The following is a 15,495-nucleotide window of genomic DNA, read 5'->3' as shown; positions in this document are numbered from 1 at the left end:
CTAAATATTTATATTGAGAGAAAATGGGGATATATTTAGAGCTGTAATTTACTGGGTCTACAACTCAGAGCATTAACTATGTGGCTACGGTGTAAGCATTCACTACCAGCGACTTATGTTTGATTGCATTTGGCTAACAAGACACACATGCAAACCTTTGGCCATGCACAGCTACTCCAGACCACGGTGTTCCCGGCTATCACAGATGGTCTCTTCTGCCAATATCTGCATCTAGCTTTGACCTCGAGTTTGCTGCTTGATCTAGAATCAAACAACATCTCCAAACTTCCCGCGCATCTTCGTTCACCTGATGACATGGCGGGAGTGGTTCCGTCAGGAGCTCTTGAGAGCCAAGGCTTGTATCAGAGTCTAGTGCAAGAGCACAACCGCCATGACCCTAGAAATCGTGGGTAAGTCGTGCTCGTCTTGTTTTCGATCTCGGACTTTGTTCGCTGCTAACATCGGACGCCGGCAAGACCAGTAGTTCGTTTTGTCAAGCCCTTGTACGACAAAGAATCGGGGGCTGTTAGTGATTTCGAAGAACATGACAAGCAGCCGAAGTACCGTGAGGTAGCCAATGAACAGATCACTAGGATGCTGAGAGTAGCTCGGTTTGACCCACAGCCAATGTCGAAGTGTCTCCTGTACCGTCTCCCCCTGGAAGTCAGACTAAAAATATGGGAATGCCTATTCCCGCACAACTGGAGCGCCGTGGAGCTGGAGGAATTCGCACAGACGACAACGGGCCTCGCTATCTTCCTGACCTCTCATCAGATCTTCCATGAAACCTTGCTGGTCTTCTTCTATTCGCTTGCATACAGCAGGCTTGTCCTCAAGGAGTACGGAGGCTCTACCGCGCATTATCTCAAAAGTGTCCCCTTGAAGCTGGATCGATGCATTTATAAGCGTAGAGGATTCATCTGTCTCGACATTGAGTGCGATAAAGAAAGAACGTTTGGATCGCTTGTGTTTTCACTTGGCGACAAGAACCATGAGACGGCAGTTCGACGTCGCTGGGGTTTTGCGCTCTTCATTACCACTTTGAGAATGGAGGGGCCCTTGCGTGTCCATGATCTGACCGTCGCTGTCACTGAAAATTGGAAAATCCCCGGGTTTGACGAGAACGATTTGGTCCAGGCTCTATTCAGTGGGGCCTTCACGGTCCTTGGAAGACTGATATTCGTGGGCTTCACTAGGATGGAGCGAAGACGTCTCACCAACCTAATAGTCGCGAGGCAGGACCCGTGCGTACAGCTCATGCGACGTAGGGATGATGCTGAGGATATAGTTCGGTAAGTGGTAGTTCCTGGCATAGAATTGATCATGTCATTGGGCCACCTTATTGGCTCATTAGATGCATTGCAGCACGAGGTCAATGACGGCAAAGAAAACATCTCTATCCGCGTCGGCAGTTTCAAGCCCAAGCCCCAAAACGAGCATACGTTTCTCATTGGGCGTCTTGGTGACAATGGCACTGGCGATTTGACGAGCATAAAGCTGACCAACTACTTCATGTCCAGGAGCCCGGCCACCGAGGAGTGACGTGGCAGTCAGATTGCCAATAGGAAGAAGACTGTCCTCAGCAGGCTCGGAGATGGTGTGAAAGCCCTCTGTTCCTGGGTTTTTGTTCTCAAGTGGCACGTGCAGCTGAAGTAGGTTAGTTGAGATGAGAAGAGCATGGCATGATCATTGACTAACCCAATGTCCTAGTCGGCCTTTCTGTGAAATAGTGATTAGAATCCTATCACTGAATTTGATCAAGGTGACATTTGTCTGGATACCCTTGACATCTCCCACAACCTGCTTCGTGACTGCGGGGTAGGGCAGGTTTAGATCCTGGAGTTGGTTGATGTCAAAAGGTTCACTATCCATGGTTGTTTTTAATGTGATTTAAGTTTATGAGATACCCTGACAAGCAATAAGATGCACAAGTTCTCTTCTTAGGATGATGGAAAAAAAGATAAGAATAAAACAATAACACTGTGATAAACACAAGGAAACGCGACGAAGCAGAAGAAGAGGAGAGAGAAGAGTGAAGAGGGGTGACTGGCCGTGAAGTACATCCTAGGCGGTGAGGCTATACTCACCGCTTTGCGGGCAGAATGTGGCCGCCGCCTGATTTTTTTCACGGCACTCTCTTATCGCTCTTCACTTTTACTTTCAGTCTGGGACCTGGTTAACTTTGTCTTGCAATTAAGACAAAGGGTCAAGTCTAGTGATCATGCCCAAGTTTGTCCCCCGCCAGCGAAAGCAAAAGCACAAGCAGAGGGAGGCAACAACCGCTCCGGTAGACACCAATGTTGCCGAACTTGCGCCCGTCTCCAAGGATGAGAAGGAAGCTAAACGGCAGAAGCTAAAGGAAGAATTGCGAGCACAGCACGCTCAGGTTTCTTCCAAGAAGCAGAAGCGCTTGGACAAGTATATCGTGCGTGCGCCTCTATATTGGCCATCCTCTATCGTTATATCTAACACTTTGGACAGGAAAACAAGCTGAAGAAAGAAGAGAATCTCGAGCTGCTTAAAAAGCTCGCGCAATCCAAGGTTGATACCTCGGCCCTCCAGAGCTCCAAGGAATTAGGAAAGCGCAAGCGACAAGATGAAGTACCGGCCGTATCTAGAACCGCGGATCACGACTCGCGCCAGGATCAGGACCTAGACTTTTCGGACGACGATTCGGACGATTCGTTGCCCCAATCGAAGACCACTGTTAACGAATCTAAATCCGAAGCCCCCGCGCAAAAGCCCGCAGAGAACCCAGCGACCGGTATCGGGTTGAAGCGCCCTCTGGAGCTCGGTCCGGATGGGTTTCCGGTTCTCAAGAAGCGAAAGCAGGTTGCTAAGAAACCAGAGATAACCATCACGATGCCGGAAGTGCCGTGGGAAGGATTTGGCTCAGATGAGGATCAAGACGAAGACGAGGAATCCGAAGAGGGCGAAGATGAAGAGTCAGAGGGAACATCGTCCGATGGCTCAAGTGACGAAAGCGGCAGTGAGGGTGAGGGCGATGAGGACGAAGATGAAGATGATAGCGAGGAAGACGATGAAGAGAGTGAGGAAGATGACGACGAAGAAGGCGAGGAGGAAGAGAAGCATAAAGTGGGCCAACCTCGACAATCCGCCTTCAAATCTTGGGCCAGACAGCAGATCAATGATGCCATCGGTTTCAAGCCTACCACTGTTCCAGTCGTCGAGGAGCAGGCGTTCATTCCAGAACGCAAGAAGCCAGTCAGGAACACCGTTGCCGAGGAGGAACCATTGCCCTTGGAACTTCAGGTCACCACGGGGGATCCCAACCGGAAAGCCTTTAGTGTCCAGGTCAACCGGTCAGAGGAAATACAAAATGCACGCTTGGGACTGCCGGTTGTTGGCGAGGAACAGAAGATCATGGAAGCAATCTACAATAACTCCTCGATCGTGATATGGGGTGCTACTGGTTCCGGAAAGACAACCCAGCTTCCCCAATTCCTCTTCGAAGCGGGCTATGGCAACCCCAACAGCCCCAATCCAGGCATGATCGGAGTAACTCAACCACGCCGAGTCGCAGCAGTTAGTATGGCGAAGCGTGTAGGCGAAGAGCTGGGCGAATTCTCCGACCAAGTCTCCTACCAGATTCGATTTGAGAGTACGGCATCCAGCAAGACCGCAATCAAGTTCATGACCGATGGTATCCTCATCCGCGAAATTGCCGAAGACTTCTCCCTTAGCAAGTATTCGGTCATTGTGATTGATGAAGCCCACGAACGGAGCGTCAACACCGATATTCTCATTGGAATGGTCAGCCGCATTGTCGACTTGCGGAAGGCTATGCAGGAGGAAGACCCGTCCGTCAAGCCTCTGAAGCTCGTGGTCATGTCTGCCACCCTGCGCATCTCCGATTTTACACAAAACCCGAACCTCTTCCGTCAAGGACCGCCACCTTTGGTCCAGGCACAAGGTCGCCAGTACCCTGTCACCATCCACTTCTCCCGACGTACCAATCGCGATTATATCGAAGAGGCATTCCGCAAGGTGTCGAGAGGTCACCGCAAGCTGCCTCCGGGCGGGATGCTTGTGTTCATGACCGGACAGAACGAAATCCGTCAGCTGTCCAAGCGTTTGAAGCAGGCCTTCAAACCCACCCAGCGCGGCGAAGCCACTCAAGCCAGGGTCCAGATCTCTGCCAATGATGCACCACTGGAGGCGGAAGATTTCGAGATCGGCGGTACCGATCTGTCACTTGCTGGTAACCAGGAAGATGACGAGAGTGATTACGAAATCACTGGACTGGATGAACCCGAGGAAGATGAGGACGAGTTTGATCTGGGTGAAGAGGCCATGAGCTCGACGACGCGAGTTCACGTGCTCCCATTGTACTCTCAGCTTCCTACCAAGGAGCAACTTAGGGTTTTCGAACCCCCGCCGGAAGGCTCCCGACTCATTGTCTTAGCCACCAACGTGGCTGAGACAAGTCTTACAATCCCAGGTATAAAGTACGTGTTTGACTGTGGTAGAGCCAAGGAGAAGCAGTACGATCTCGCAACAGGTGTCCAGAAATTCCAGATTGAATGGATCAGCAAGGCCAGTGCCAACCAGCGAGCTGGACGTGCTGGTAGAACTGGACCTGGTCATTGCTACCGTCTGTACTCTTCCGCAATCTACGAGAACGAGTTCGCCGAATACACTGACCCGGAGATTCTGCGGACGCCAATTGAGGGTGTCGTACTTCAGATGAAGAGCATGGGACTCCACAATGTCATCAACTTCCCATTCCCTACACCTCCCAGCCGCGAGGGTCTAGCCAAGGCTGAAAAACTCCTCAAGAACCTGGGCGCACTCACATCCGAAGGCCAGATCACGCAAATAGGTAACCGCCTATCGACATACCCTCTGTCTCCCCGGTTCGGCAAGATGCTGTACGTCGGCCACCAGCACGGCTGCATGCCGTACGTCATCGCACTTGTTTCCGCCCTCGCAGTCGGCGATCTGTTTGTTCCCGAGAACCAGATCGATCCTACACCAGCGAAGGACGACAGCGAGCGCAACGGTGTATACACGAACGCGGACCGTCTCGAAGACACCGCCCGGGAGCAGCGCCACAAGGACTACGCTCGGGTACACCGTCTTTTCAGCAAGCACGATGACACATCCGACGCACTGAAGTACCTATCGGCAATTTGCGCCTACGGATACGCCTCCGACGGCGATGCATTCTGCGACAAGATGTTCTTGCGCGCAAAGGCCTTCAAGGAAGCCACGCAGCTCCGCCGCCAGCTGACGGACATCGTGCGCAGCAACAACCCGGGCTTGGTCCAGGCCTATCAGGCACGCTTGCCCGAACCGACCGAGAAGCAGGTCAAGGCCATCAAGCAGATCATCACGGCCGGGTTCATCGACAATGTTGCTCTCCGCGCGGACCTTGCGCCCGTCCCGCCTGAGATGCACCGTACCCCCAAGCGAGCCATCGATGTTCCCTACTTCACGCTGATGAGGTCTCGTGACGGACCGGGCTTGGAGCTGGACGAAAAGGTTGTCTATGTGCACCCGTCGTCTGTCATTGCGCAGCTCTCCGCTAAGGAGATGCCCCAATACATTGTCTACTCGCATCTCCAGCAATCGTCGCCCTCCATTGTATCTGCAGACCAGACCCCTAAGATCCGGATGTATCCCCTCGCTACGCCCAGCGGACTACAGCTGTCCGCGCTGGCACACGGAACGCCATTGATCGAGTACGGCAAGCCGATTGGCAAGACGGAGTTGATCGAGGGTATTCCTCAACGGCGATCATGCTGGGTGATCCCATCTCTGGTAGGTGAGGCCGGCGGAGCACGGTGGCCGCTACCAGCCAAGAAGGTCATCCAGAGAAAGGATGCGAAGGAGGGATGGGTGATAGAAAAATTTGTCGCATAATGTATATACATATACCAGACGCTTACAATTACAAAAGTGATGATGCAATAACCAGCTGCTTATCCCTATACATAGGATGAATCTGCGTTAGCCATAACAATAATAAAAGTAGACCGGCACCCATATGCCAACCACTAACACCATAATAAAACAACAAAAAGAAGAACAACTGGAAATCATAAAACCCACCCCATGTCCCAAATCAATAAGAACAACCTATTTCTCCTCCTTAATCCCCAACGCCCTCCTCAACCTCTCACTCTCCTCAATCTTCGCCTCCGCCAACTCATGCACCTGATAACTCTTAAACTGCCGTCTCTCCTTAGGCGGCAAATCCCACGCCCTACGACCGCGTCTCCCTGCACCACCACCACCATTCCCATCCTTTCCATCTCCACGTTCCCTCTCCTCCTCCATCTCCCTAACCAACCGCTTCCTCAACGCCTCACACCTCTCATCAATCTCCTCCTCCGTCAACACCTTCTCTTCATCACCCTCATCCTCATCTTCCTCACCCTCCTCCTTTTTCACCTCACCCTCCTCCTTCTTAGATCCCTTCTTCTTCTTAGATTTCTGGCCCATCTCCTCCTCAATCCTCTCATTCTCCTCCTCCAATCTCTCCCTCTCCTCCATAACTTTCACTTCGATTGCGCGCCGCCGATCATGTTCCAGGATCTGCTTGTCGGGTTGGCGCTGCTTGAAGGGCTTGTCTAACGGGTGGTCCGAGGAGTTCGCGCCGCTGATGGGTGGGTAGGGCGCGCCGTACCCGGCGTTGCGGGGCTTCATGAATGCGAAGTTGCGTTGCACGTAGCCGGAGGTGCCGCTGCCTCGGGGGGTGGAGAGGCCGACGTTGGAGGACATTTTGTTTATATGTTTTCTTGCTCCTGTTTTTGTCTGGTTCTTGAGATGTGGTGTTTAGTGGCGGGTGGGTGAGGGTTGATTTATGGGTGTGGAAGTTGGGTGTATGGTGGTTGAGGATGGTAGATATTATGGCTGCTGGAGAGGCGAAGGTCTGCATCGGCGAGTCATGCGACGATGGAGGGAGCTTAGTGTCACGTGATGATAAGGGAGTGATAAGGTGGGAGCGGAGGGAGAACAAAGTTGGTTGGTTACTTACGTCAAATTGCTGCAGTTCCTCTACAATAGCTACTTGAATGCGATAGTTGAATCAGCAACGGCAATGCTTTTCATTTTGATCGTCTGTATACCGAGACAACAAGGCCTCTACATACTCTAGGCATCCCTTATATTCTCCCTATTTCCAGGTCTCCCATATGTCCATGTCCAAGGTCCCGTTTTGTAACCCATCGAGGAAAATCAAGCGCGATGTCCCATGAACCCGTTATTCACCAATAAAGACGCCGGCCCCTCGTGTGTGTGTGGACAAAGAGAAACAGAAAACATTGATAAGCTATGGAGGCGTGTCCTCATTTTCATGACGTCGAACTTCAGAGTAACAGAAGAAGGGGAATACATCGACAAGCAATTAAATGGGTAGAGGGGTAGAAAAAAAAGTATCAAGAAGTGAAAGGAGGGCTGGAGGCGAAAATTGAAAGCAATGTAAGAATAGAAAAAAGACATCAGTTTCCGCCGTCACCCTCGTTGTAGCGCCATAAAGCCATGAAGCTGGGCATGAAGGTAATGAAGCTCCGCGCTTCTAAGCCTCTTTCACGCCCATAATATGTATATCCCCAAGTATTAGAAGCAAGTTGGGAGAATGTGCGTGACCAGTTATAAAGATATATTTCATAAGAAGTAAGAATAACGTTCGGAACGTAACAGGCCTAGGTGCTGCCAGTGACTTCGACAGAGTCGCTGGTGACCGGGTTGGCCGACTCGCATTCCGCCAAGGGCGTCACCGTGCTTTTCGCCGTATGCTTAGATTCCGAGGAACCATCAGCATTGCTCTGCGTATCGGTGGGAGGCGGGGTCGGGGGAGCGGCGCCAACCACAGGAGCACGGCAGTTCTCGACACCATTCACAGCCCTTTTGGAAGGCTGGGGGGAGGACTTGTGCGAGTTGGGAGGCGTCGTCGATGTGGCTGCGTGGGCCAGGGGAGCGCCGGCGGGTGGCATGACCCCCCCAATCAGCTTTTCAATCGCCACGATCTGCTTGCCATAACTGAACTTCTTCAATTGATCAAGCATCGGCTGGATGCGTACGGCCAGACTGTACTTCTCTTCGGACGTGTCCTCCAGCTGTCCAAGGATCTTTTCTATAACGGAAGTTAGTAGTCATAACATGGGCGGCTTGGAATGCAACTTACGGATCACATAGTTGCCGTACTGATCACGCATGAGGCTGATCAAGGGGCTGTCGCCGCGCTCGTTGACACTCGTCAGCGTGCTAATCATCTGCCGACGTTGAGACTCCTCGCCGTATTCAATGCTCTTCTCGACCACATTGCTGGCGAACTTGTGCTTGGAGTAAGTCAAGAGTTGCGACATCACCACTGTGATCATGCGAGACCGGTCTTTATCTTCACCATTCTCGATGACATGCTGGATGACATAGTTGCCAAACTGATCCGTGATCAACTTTGACGTGCAGGCATGCAGTTCACCCAAGATAGACTCCCGGTCCGCTTCCTCGCAGTGCTCCAGCATGCGCTGAATGACACGGCACCCATATGGGTGTGTAGCCAGTCGGTCAACTTGGCCCTTGAAGGCATTTATGATAAACTGGACGTATTGAGACGGGACTCTCTCGATGGCCTTCTGGATGACATGATTGCCGTTCTGGTCCCGAACACAGCGAATCACTTGGGTCTCCAGTTCTTTGACCATTGATGCTTGCTGATCGGTGAGGATGTGTTCCAATGCCTGTCGCAGATAAGTATTCCGTATTGGGAGCCGAGCAGAAGACACTTACCTTTTGCACCACGCGGCACCCGTACATTTGGGTAGACAGGGACAGGATGTGTCCCTTCATCTGGTTTGCCAAAATCTTCTTCTGGGTCTGGTTTCCGTGTTCAAAGAGCTTCTGAACAACGTAGTTGCCGAACACATCCGTCATCAACTGCAAGCTGTTGGACTGGATCTCGCGGAACACCTGTTCCTTCTCATCGCTGTTGGCCGTCTCTAGCTTCTGTTGAATGAAGCGCGACCCGTGCTGGTCGCCACTGAATTCCACGATGTGCCCATAGATATCCTGACTCGAAATTAGCAACATACTTTTCCCGAGACCCGACCTGACCATTACTCACCTTCAGCTCGTAGCGCTTGTTCCCCTTGTTTTGAGCCCTGAACTCCTCTAGCACTGGACTCCTGACCACTTGTGAAGGATCATGGTCACGATGACCCCGAGAGACAAGGGCTGCTGCGCCAATCTGGGCGACAGGATGGTAAAACGAAAGGGCGTTGAGTCTCTGTGCTTGGTAACCCGCAAGATCATAAGCTGGAGGAATTTGGACCCTGTGCAGTGGATTGACTGCCTGCTGCGAAAGCTCCTGCTCGGCTCGTAGCTTCTGCTCCAGCAGGGCAGCTGCATTCCCCGTCACTTGACCTGCGGAACCGGTCCGAAAGTGTGCGCCATTATCCTGGGCATAGAAGGGGCTGTCAATGCGATACTCAGTGGGAGATATCGGGTTTGTGTCCTGAACACGAGATCTACTCGGCTGGTATCCCAATGGTAGCTCTGTCGGCACACCTTCGTTACCATAACCGGGCGGAAGTTGGTACTCGCTCTCGTCACCACCGTTCTGATATTTCATACGCGTCAGACTGGCATCATACGATTTGTGAGGTAAGTAGGCTGGACGATTAAGGCCCGGATGTCCCGACAAGTTGCCCTCGTTCAGCTGCAGCTTGTTAAAACCAGAGCCAAGATCGACGGAGCCACTACCAGACCGTCCCTCGTAGCCCTGGCTCTCGGAGTGGAATGACGGGTAGGTGGAGTGAGATGGTCGTTGTGGTGCGAAGGAAGCCGAGTTATGCGCAGTATGGGAATATGAGTTGCGGCCCATGTGCTGCGTCATGTAATCGGGTAGAGCAGACTGCAGGGTTGACATGCCCATCGACGTGGTCACATCATCTGATCTTTGATTGTCTAGTGGGCTTGTGAACCCTGCCTTGATCGGAAACCCAGATCCCACAGGGCTACCGCCAAAGGCAGAAGTGTTCACCTGCCGCCTGCCATCAGCGTTTCTCATTCCGAAATTGCCAAGGCTCATGCCCTCGCCTGACGGCGAGATGCCGTCCGACCCGGTGCTCAGGTAAGCTTTATGCCCAGCACCGCCACTTGATCCAATCCCCGACTTGGGCAGGGCAAAATACGAAGAAGAATCGGTACTATCAGGAATACCAGCCGCGCTGCGCTCATTGGCGCGTGTTTGTACGGGAGATGTAGTCATGCCGCTATTCGGAGCTCGCGACAAGGTGGCCGCCGATGTGTTGATCGTAGTCCATGGGAGGTTGGGACGGCTATTCCATCCATCGGATTCGGAAGACGAGAGCAAAGAACTTGACCCAGCCTTGCCCTCGAAAGCATTCTCCACAGTGTGCTGGTCTATAAGGTCCATGTCAGCGGCAATATCCCAAGTAGACAACTGTCCAAAGAGCTGCGTACCATCCAAACCGCTTGCCCATATACTGCCATTCCAGTTTCCGTTTCCACCACCGAAGCCTGTCCCCATACTCGAGGGAGCTCCTCGCGTCCTCTCACCATTAAATCCCGATGAAGTCATATTCCCCGACCGGCTTGAACGAACCTGTGTAGCAGTCAACGAGCCAGTCCACTTGCCGCTTGTCCGGACACCACGTACATTATGAACTGAATTCTGGTTGGAAGCCATTATGAATCCTCCCCGTAGATAGGAACCACACCGTAAATGTTCACCGTATGAATAGTCGTTCGTAGCCGACTGTAAGGGTCTTGTATGAAGTCGTTATCCCTGCACTATCGTTCCTGATACACTAGATGACAATGAGGCCGAAGTGATACGGATAATTATACGACCCGTAATGGGTGGATCGAGGCACGAGGTGACTGGTGAATACCGAACTGCACGAGTCAGCCATCCGATCAGACTGGAGATCAAAGCAACTGTAGCCAGTTGCGAACTGTTCGATGAGGTGTAAACTTACAAAGGAGCGAAGAATCAGGACACCAGAAGAAAGGGATGGAGGAGAGATAGGGCGGCAGCGAAGACGTTGCCGAAGAATAGGATTTGGATCGGGTCCAGAATAGACGCGGTCAGGCGCTGTACAAATTATACAGGGATCGAAGGGGGGGCACGAAAGGGAGAAGTAGCGTGGCAGGCGAGAAATGCTAGGCGGAGGAAGGAGGGAGGGAGGCCGTCAACAACGCAAGGTGACAAGAGCTTGATAAAAAGCAGTTTGCTTTGTCCACCCACGGCCCAGCAAGTAGCCGTAGATCGAAATCGGCAGTAAGTATTGCGACGTTACTATGCTCCGTGCATGCTCCAGGAAGTTCGAATCTTGCAGATCGCCCTCATGTGCCCTTTGAAGGCAAAGGGAGGGATGGCCGACACGGGGGGAGTTTTTCGTTTAATCAGACAGAGACGTTAGGAGCTCGGGCGAATCGCAGCGGCAAGGGGGGAGGGACAAAGGGTTAGAGAGAGGGTGCAGTTGGTATGGGCGGAGAATGTGCTTGTTGCGCAAAAAAAGACGTGATTAGTGGAGGGTCGAAGGATGGGAATGTGGACGAGAGACAAGGCCCAGCATTAATATAATCCAGCTGTGACACAGACAAGCGCAAGCATGACACCCGAAGTGGTTCCGAGCAGATCAGTCAGGCCTTTTATCCTTTTGTCGCAGGTTCGGTTCGGCCTCCACCACTGGGCGCTGGATGGCGAAAGTTTGGAAAGGTGGAGGGGAGGGAGGGAATAACGACAATAAATGACCGAAGAGTAGAGATAATATGATGACAGAGCGAGAGGGAAGAAAACGATCAAATGATGAAATGAGGAGGTTAAAAAAGGAAAAATATAAAAAATATAAAAGAGGAAAAAGTTAAAAAAGGTTTGTTGAGAGTGACGGTCGAAATAAAGCAGGAAATGGGGGAAAAAAGGTTATTTAATCAAATTAAGGAAAACGGGAAAGAAAAAAAAAAAAGGGTCTAGTCTGGTCAATGTGAGAGAAAAGACCAAGATTGGTAGCACAAAAAAAGAAGCACCCCAAAAGGTCCCCCAGATTTGCGAGAAGAATGACAAGGGAAGGGAGAGATGAGGAGAGGGGTGGTAAAAAAAAAAGAGGAGATGATGAGGGAAAGAAGAAAAGAAAAAAGAAAAAGGCGAGAGAAAATCCAGATGAAGGAACAGGGGGAAAACCTGCAGGCTTCAAGGACAGTGAGAAGGGAAAAAAGAAATCACCAACGGACCTCTTTTCTGGCAGGGCGCAGGATTGATTCGAGGATGAGGATTGGAGATGATAGATAAGCTGGGCAGGTCAAGCTGGAAAAAAGATGCTGCGTGTCTTGCGGCAAACGACCGATTCTTTTGGCGCCCATCGGTAATCTTACCGGCGATGACAATACCAGACGATCTGTCGATCCCATCAGATACTTGGCAGGCGTACGGCCATCGCCGCTGCTGGGCAGGTACCGGGCGTATCGCTCTGCCCACCAGGCCCCGTCTGATACACAACTGGATCTGGGGCCACCCAAATTCGTTCCCGCCGCTTCTTTTTTAGGCTTCAATCTAGGCGGCCCCTCCCTCTTCCTCTTAGGGCTGTTTTTACTCCCTCTCTGATCGGTCGCTGCCATCACTGTGAGCTTAGTATTTAGTACTACTAGATACTTACTTACGCTACAAATATACTTCCATCCACTGATATGCGACCGTCCCCTAACTCTCTGGAATTCCTTTCCGACCCGGGTCTCTCCTCTCTCAGTAGTTCTTCTTTGGGAAATTCATGGTTTCACGAACCACATCGGAGACATCCACCCAACAGCAGGCATCTCTGGTTGACCGCTACAAAATTCACCCTCTAACCTTTTCGACAGACTCATCTGCTAATCTACCCCTCGCTGTTGCGTAATAGATTATTCTTCATTATATCGGTTTCTAAATTGTTGACTGATCACGTCCTCCATCGGCGAGATGACGGACCATGGTCTGGAATATCTTTGGAACGTCCGAGAAGCTGTCATTGTCGATTACTTGCTACTACTAAGTAACTCAGCCTCATCGGACATGACTTCCTAGCCAACTCTGTCAGAATAGCTTGACTCATCTGCTGGCCAACTGACCACCACTGGCTTCCAGACTCTTCCGATGCTGACGATGTTCGAAGCGGGGTAGCATCTGGGGATAATTCCAGAGGTTCCGAATTCTCATTTGACCGTCCCTTGGATAATCACGGGCCACGGCTCCCATTGAAGATTTGCGGTAAAGGTTAAGTTGCGCTCCAGCCCGACCGATCGGATCCACTAAACTAGCTTGTTTTCTGGTGATGAATCAGAGTTTATCCTCGCCAACAGTTAACAATGGCCTGGTGAGGTCCGTGATAAATTACCTACGCTATCATTCACTAATTTATCCCTATGTAGGGGCGAGATGTTAAACTGTATGATAAATTCGATCATCACCGGGCGTAGTTGAAATAGGAGTCTTACTACTACTACGAGCCACTGTCCACTGTAACTGTAATAACTAGTGCTTATCATCTTCCTGGATACCATAATAGTCCCATAATATGATCATTGCTACTTACTATACATGCAAGCGCCCAAACTTCCAATCAACTCGTTGCATGACCATGACAACATGAGCCCTGCAGCGACCATATGCTCGCCCTAATACCAACAGATAACTACCTCTACCATTATCAGTATGGCGCAATTGCTACCAACTTGCATCTTATTGGACATTGCATCTAATGTGCTATCCCTTCCAGGATGCATGCCTTAGTGGCCTTGGATTCAAATTTGCCAACTACTTCAACCCCAGTAGGCACAGCAACACTCTGAATATCCCAATATCGACCATGTTCCCGTCTAGATATTTGAAAGTCCATTGCTTAGCACACTCTTCGGTTTCTCCCTCTATGCCAACCTCAGGTAGTAGAAGCACGCATGGCTAACAATTTAGCTCGGCGGGCCTTCTGGAGTATCCCTTGCATCCCAGTAGGACACAATCACAGCGAATTAGGTTTCATCCGCCCTGCTTGTACAATGGCCGCGGAAGACAGGGGTTGTTATTCTGAACGTAGCTCACATTGCCGGCCATTTTTGCTTTATCACGGATTGCCCATTGGGGGATGTCATGGCATGCATGTATGTATGTGGTGTAGCTCGAGTCGACTCCAAGAAAATGACCTTATCGTCGATGAGCGATGCGATTGATTGCGAAACATGCCCATATAATAAACGATAAAGAGGCAAAGCGGGCCGTTGCAAGAGGTCATCCGCATACAACTCTTCTGCCTTGCATGCACATCAACTAGTGGCACCCCGCTAGTTCTTTGTTTCCAGGACATTAACCATTCTTTTTGTGAAGTGGATCAAACAGGAAAAGCAATACACACTACCAAACGAAGAAAAGAAAGACTGGAATCGTGGGGAGTCGAGCGGGAATTATTTCCAACCATTCCTGGCGTCCTCCTTTCTAACCCAGCAATCCACAACCCCGTACAAGGATTGCAGATCCATGCCACGACTGGGAATTGCTGTGGGACCGAACTCCGACGCGCATGTCATGGCAATTACGACGTATTCGTGATATATGCTCCATGATAATAGCATTGTCAGTACTCCGTACATTTGGCGTTCTCGTGTCTCTCCTCCTTCTGGATACTCGAGAGGCTAGTGCATCTAAGCCCCCAAAGTGTCCACGGAAACGGCCTTCGAGACACTAGCACCAGGAGTGTTCTGCTCTTATGACAGTGCCAGATACAGTAATCATTATCATGCCACACGCATCAAATAATCACACGTGCCGCTGTTTGGCCATCCAGGTGGGCGACCAAACTGTTTAAACAAGAAAGTTCCGTGGACGGAAAACACCTGCCAAGCGGAATAATAAATCCTATCGATGCTGTCATACTGATTACTATGAGTCACATCCACTATTCTCCGCTCGACACGTTTCTATCCCGCTGGGGTAAAGGAAGGTTTGTAGCGCGGCTGGTCAACCATGAAAACCTTCCCCATCAACCAGCACAAGCATATCCCACGACCTCAACGTGTTTGCTGGTACCACGTCACTATGCCTTGCTGTCAGATACTAACATCCGCGTTGGTTCTCACATACCCCACGTCAGGCTGAGACATGTCTCGGTTGTTCCTGTCTGTCCATCAGACTATCGTCTGCCCTTGCATGTCCTCGAGGGAGTCCACCCGCCTTGTGGATGCCGTGTCTCTAAGGCTGAAAGGGGATAACCTCAAATATTTTAGCAATTTTGCACCAGTTGAAGTCGACTTGTTGGTTTCTCAAGACACTCCCTACCACATACGCTAATGGCTCTGCATTCATGCTGTCATTTCGCTGGTTTACCCAAAATAACTACAAACAACATCCTTCCCATGTAGACTGCGACAATGAAATCATTATGGATTCAACGAGTCAGTCTACACCCACCTCTGCATGAATCAACTGCTAGGAGTGAGCTCTGAGAGGGGCTACTGTGAAGTGGCGGGCGTTGCTAACGC

General features: G+C 51.0%; 5 protein-coding genes across 5 annotated transcripts; 2 read left to right on the top strand and 3 right to left on the bottom strand.

Annotated features, from left to right (window-relative positions):
* Positions 1-107: 107 nt before the first annotated feature.
* BO79DRAFT_4782 (uncharacterized protein) lies at positions 108-504 on the top strand. Its single transcript, XM_025689308.1, has one exon. The coding sequence runs from the start codon at positions 148-150 to the stop codon at positions 412-414; it is 267 nt and encodes an 88-aa protein (XP_025545531.1). The 5' UTR covers positions 108-147; the 3' UTR covers positions 415-504.
* On the top strand, positions 466-1,323 carry BO79DRAFT_261945 (uncharacterized protein; the record flags this gene model as incomplete). The annotated part of the gene is made up of 1 exon (XM_025686540.1): positions 466-1,323. A coding segment is annotated over one exon (831 nt), but the record flags the coding sequence as incomplete, so codon positions are not given.
* A 27-nt stretch (positions 1,324-1,350) lies between these two features.
* On the bottom strand, positions 1,351-1,872 carry BO79DRAFT_133768 (proteasome assembly chaperone 3; the record flags this gene model as incomplete). The annotated part of the gene is made up of 2 exons (XM_025678004.1): positions 1,351-1,647; positions 1,699-1,872. 2 exons carry the CDS (start codon positions 1,870-1,872, stop codon positions 1,351-1,353), a joined length of 471 nt encoding a protein of 156 aa, XP_025545529.1.
* A 4,049-nt stretch (positions 1,873-5,921) lies between these two features.
* On the bottom strand, positions 5,922-6,872 carry cwc21 (U2-type spliceosomal complex subunit CWC21). Its single transcript, XM_025681951.1, has one exon. It carries the CDS (start codon positions 6,745-6,747, stop codon positions 6,103-6,105), a length of 645 nt encoding a protein of 214 aa, XP_025545528.1. The 5' UTR covers positions 6,748-6,872; the 3' UTR covers positions 5,922-6,102.
* Positions 6,873-7,670: 798 nt separating this feature from the next.
* BO79DRAFT_212902 (mRNA-binding protein PUF3) lies at positions 7,671-10,678 on the bottom strand (the record flags this gene model as incomplete). Its single annotated transcript, XM_025683188.1, has 5 exons — positions 7,671-8,101; positions 8,153-8,708; positions 8,758-9,036; positions 9,092-10,392; positions 10,453-10,678. The coding sequence occupies 5 exons, from the start codon at positions 10,676-10,678 to the stop codon at positions 7,671-7,673; spliced, it is 2,793 nt and encodes a 930-aa protein (XP_025545527.1).
* Between the last annotated feature and the right edge of the window lie 4,817 nt (positions 10,679-15,495).

Source organism: Aspergillus costaricaensis (genome assembly GCF_003184835.1).
Source record: "Aspergillus costaricaensis CBS 115574 unplaced genomic scaffold BO79scaffold_1, whole genome shotgun sequence".
Classification (NCBI taxonomy): domain Eukaryota; kingdom Fungi; phylum Ascomycota; class Eurotiomycetes; order Eurotiales; family Aspergillaceae; genus Aspergillus; species Aspergillus costaricensis.
Note: the sequence above shows the minus strand (reverse complement) of the source record. Positions and strands in the feature narration are given on the sequence as shown.

Excerpts from the sequence above, each read along its gene's own strand:
- BO79DRAFT_4782 (XM_025689308.1), top strand. The coding sequence starts at position 148 with ATGCAAACCTTTGGCCATGCACAGCTACTCCAGACCACGGTGTTCCCG.
- cwc21 (XM_025681951.1), bottom strand. The coding sequence starts at position 6,747 with ATGTCCTCCAACGTCGGCCTCTCCACCCCCCGAGGCAGCGGCACCTCC.